Raw genomic sequence first — 3039 nt, 5'->3', positions numbered from 1 at the left:
TTTTCTATTGAAGCTTCCCTCATTCCTTTTATTGAACATAATGATGCGAATAGGGCTTTAATGAAACCAAACCTATCCTCAGGAGGACAGATGGGGTGATTCGGGGGCAGGTTGATATTCCATATATATGGAAAACCAGCCGATAGAAAATATTTTGATTGCCCGCGGATACATTTAATTCACAAGAATATGTGAGTGATTCATGCACAACATTTCTTTCTTTCATCGAGGGTTCTACCAATTGATATCTGTACAAAAAGAATTGAAATTCGATTTCATGATCTGTATCTTCAATTTTTGGAAAGTTATAAAGTTCTTCTGCCAAACCCCAATCTGATATAGAGTAAAGGCGGTTGACGCAAGACTAATTGAGGTATAGCAAAGTTGGAAAATAAGAACTAGAATTTAACTCAAATAAGAAGTCATCAGAGAGGCCTAACACAATCCTCCGAAAATGCCAAATAATCCTCTCTTTAAGGCCTACGGTTTGCCCCGATTACAAATGTACTTTCCAAAATGCCCCTCCTAACCTCCAAGTCTATCCTTCTATAGAAGTGTACATAATAGCTTAAACTTATTAGGCCATCACATTAAATCCTTATTACTTAATACACCGTATGTCCTAAAAAGTATGAATATTTGCTTCGGCACGGGTTTAAATGCATAATTGGAAAAATAAGAGAGAGAGAGAAAGAAAAAGTTTTTAAAGTAGTGCTAGTGGAGGATGGGTCACATCTCATTAGAGACATAGAAGTTTCCAAAATTAGAAAGTTCATATTTTTCAAAAGCGGACTAAAAAGGAAATAGTTCATAATTTTCAGGACGGGGGGAGTAAAACATACTGCAAAGCTATTAATGAAAAGTAATAGTACATAATATTCAGGAAGGTCTTGCAAATCTCATCATCCTTATAACTTCCTTAACAAAAGATATTGCGAAGTTAATAATGAAAATTAAATAAGCATGAGAGTCTAGCAAATCTCATCATCCTTGATCTTCTCATCCTCCACGAACCTCTTGTTAATTCGACGAACTGATGGGTTGCGGACTATAATCTATCACAAGCCATGGTGATTTACCACCTCAAACGATATTACAACACAACATGCCGACATATAATTCACCACCTTCAACTGATATTTGCCAAACCACTAGCATCCTGGCCCATCAATCCAAATTTGAGTCCTTACTCAATGAGAGAGAAACTTTAGCTCAAACACTTTTTCTCATTTCTTCATGGTCAAGCACTTGTAATGTGACGAAGTGCTTCATGTAGATTAACATTATGAACTACAATGAGATCATAGACAATAAGTCAAAACTATATGCTAGCTAGCTAGGCTAGACATATAGTGTGTGTTGGATTGACACAATATGGGTAAACCTAAACACTAAACTACAAAGACACCTTAGAACACAAAATATACACAACAAAGAAACCTTAGACACGAACACACAAATGTAGACTAAAATTCTGAACTAAAGGGATATCACATTTTTAAATCCAAAATTTTTGAGTGAGTTAAGGCTAGGATTGAGAATCAAGGGAGTGACAAAATCCGTCGCCTCTAAATCCTTAAACATATCCACAAATTCAAAAGTTCCTGTCTTGTTGGAATAGTAGATGAAACGACCTTTGTCTAGCAACATCAAAATGTCACCATCTTTGAAAACTTTGAATGGTTCGACAAGCATAAAATCCCAATCAAAATCACAAATTATTGGACCCAACTTGTATTCTATAGTCCAAGATTCTTCAACTTGGTATTCCTTCATCATCCATATGATAAAATCATCATCAAAAGTGTAACAATAACACAAGTGGTCCCTCAAAACACACAAATCCCCATATCCATATCCATTAGCAGGAAAAGAGAAGACGCTAAAACGTTCTGTTTCAACATCAAAACCACAAATAGAATTGTTATACCACAAATCTATAACCGCCCAATGGAGGTTGTGATTACATAAAAGAGGTTCAGTCCAAAATTTGTAACCAGAAGCAGCCCCGGCTTCAATGCGCCTCCATTTCCCTATTCCGAGGGTGTATACATAGTGAGTGTTGAAACCATTGTCCGCATTGATGCAGACCACCTTATACTCCCCACTTAATTTGCTCACACCGAATCCAAATTTTAACTCACGCTCGGGGATATAAAGAGGGTAAGAGAGCTCAGCATATTCACGAGTCATCGGATTGCATATGTAAAGAGGAATACCTTTTGTTATTGATGGATAGAGAAGAAGCAAGTCATTAGCAGTGGTACCTTCCATTGGTGATCTGTTTGGGTGAGGGATCACCAAATCAGTTAGTGGATGGTAGTGAAGATCATGGATCTCCAAATCAGCTTCGTCTTCGTCTTCAATTTCGAAAATCGTGCATTGAGCTGAGAGCGTGTAATGAACTAGGGCAGATGCGGTTTTGATTTTGGATTTGACGATGTCGTTGGACTCGATCAGATTGAGCCATGGTTTGCAAACGCATTTGCTGATTGCAATTTCTCGGGTAGAGAGCCGCGATAGGATGTTGATTGTCATATCTGATGGCAGATTTAGGATGTTGATTGGCTTATCTGATGATAGATTTGTGAAGAATTCAAGCTCCATTTTTGGTAGAATTCTGCCGTTCAGACAAAGGGGAGAAAAAGATGAATTAGGGTTCTATGCATCACCTTTTATACTGTCTTATTTTTTATTTTTAAATTCTTAAATGCAAAAAAGAAACTTTATTTTTTAGGTGAAAATTAAAACGACGTCATTTTATGTTATTACTATTTAATACGTGGAGTTTTAAAATATTAAACTCCACGTCATCATCTATCGTGGATCTCTGTTGTCGCGGAAACACCTCATGGACTATGATGCCATAAAACGGCGACGTTTTTGGTTCAATTACTCACTTTTTCAATTAAGCTTACTCATGATTCGGTAACATTCTCCATTCCAAAACTCGCGAGGGAGAGAAAACTCGAGGTATGAAGGACTGAATTAGCATTGCCAAACATTTCGATCCCCAAAATAGTTCTCGTCTTGCTAGAA

General features: G+C 37.0%; 1 protein-coding gene across 1 annotated transcript; it reads right to left on the bottom strand.

Annotated features, from left to right (window-relative positions):
• Positions 1-1479: 1479 nt before the first annotated feature.
• On the bottom strand, positions 1480-2607 carry LOC125199518 (F-box protein CPR1-like). Its single transcript, XM_089061580.1, has 2 exons — positions 2268-2607; positions 1480-2033 (listed from the first exon to the last, which is right to left on the bottom strand). Exons 1-2 carry the CDS (start codon positions 2605-2607, stop codon positions 1480-1482), a joined length of 894 nt encoding a protein of 297 aa, XP_088917706.1.
• Between the last annotated feature and the right edge of the window lie 432 nt (positions 2608-3039).

Source organism: Salvia hispanica, chromosome 6, assembly GCF_029641045.1.
Source record: "Salvia hispanica isolate PSC_SH4W2 chromosome 6, Shi_PSC_v1, whole genome shotgun sequence".
Classification (NCBI taxonomy): Eukaryota; Viridiplantae; Streptophyta; class Magnoliopsida; order Lamiales; family Lamiaceae; genus Salvia; species Salvia hispanica.
Note: the sequence above shows the minus strand (reverse complement) of the source record. Positions and strands in the feature narration are given on the sequence as shown.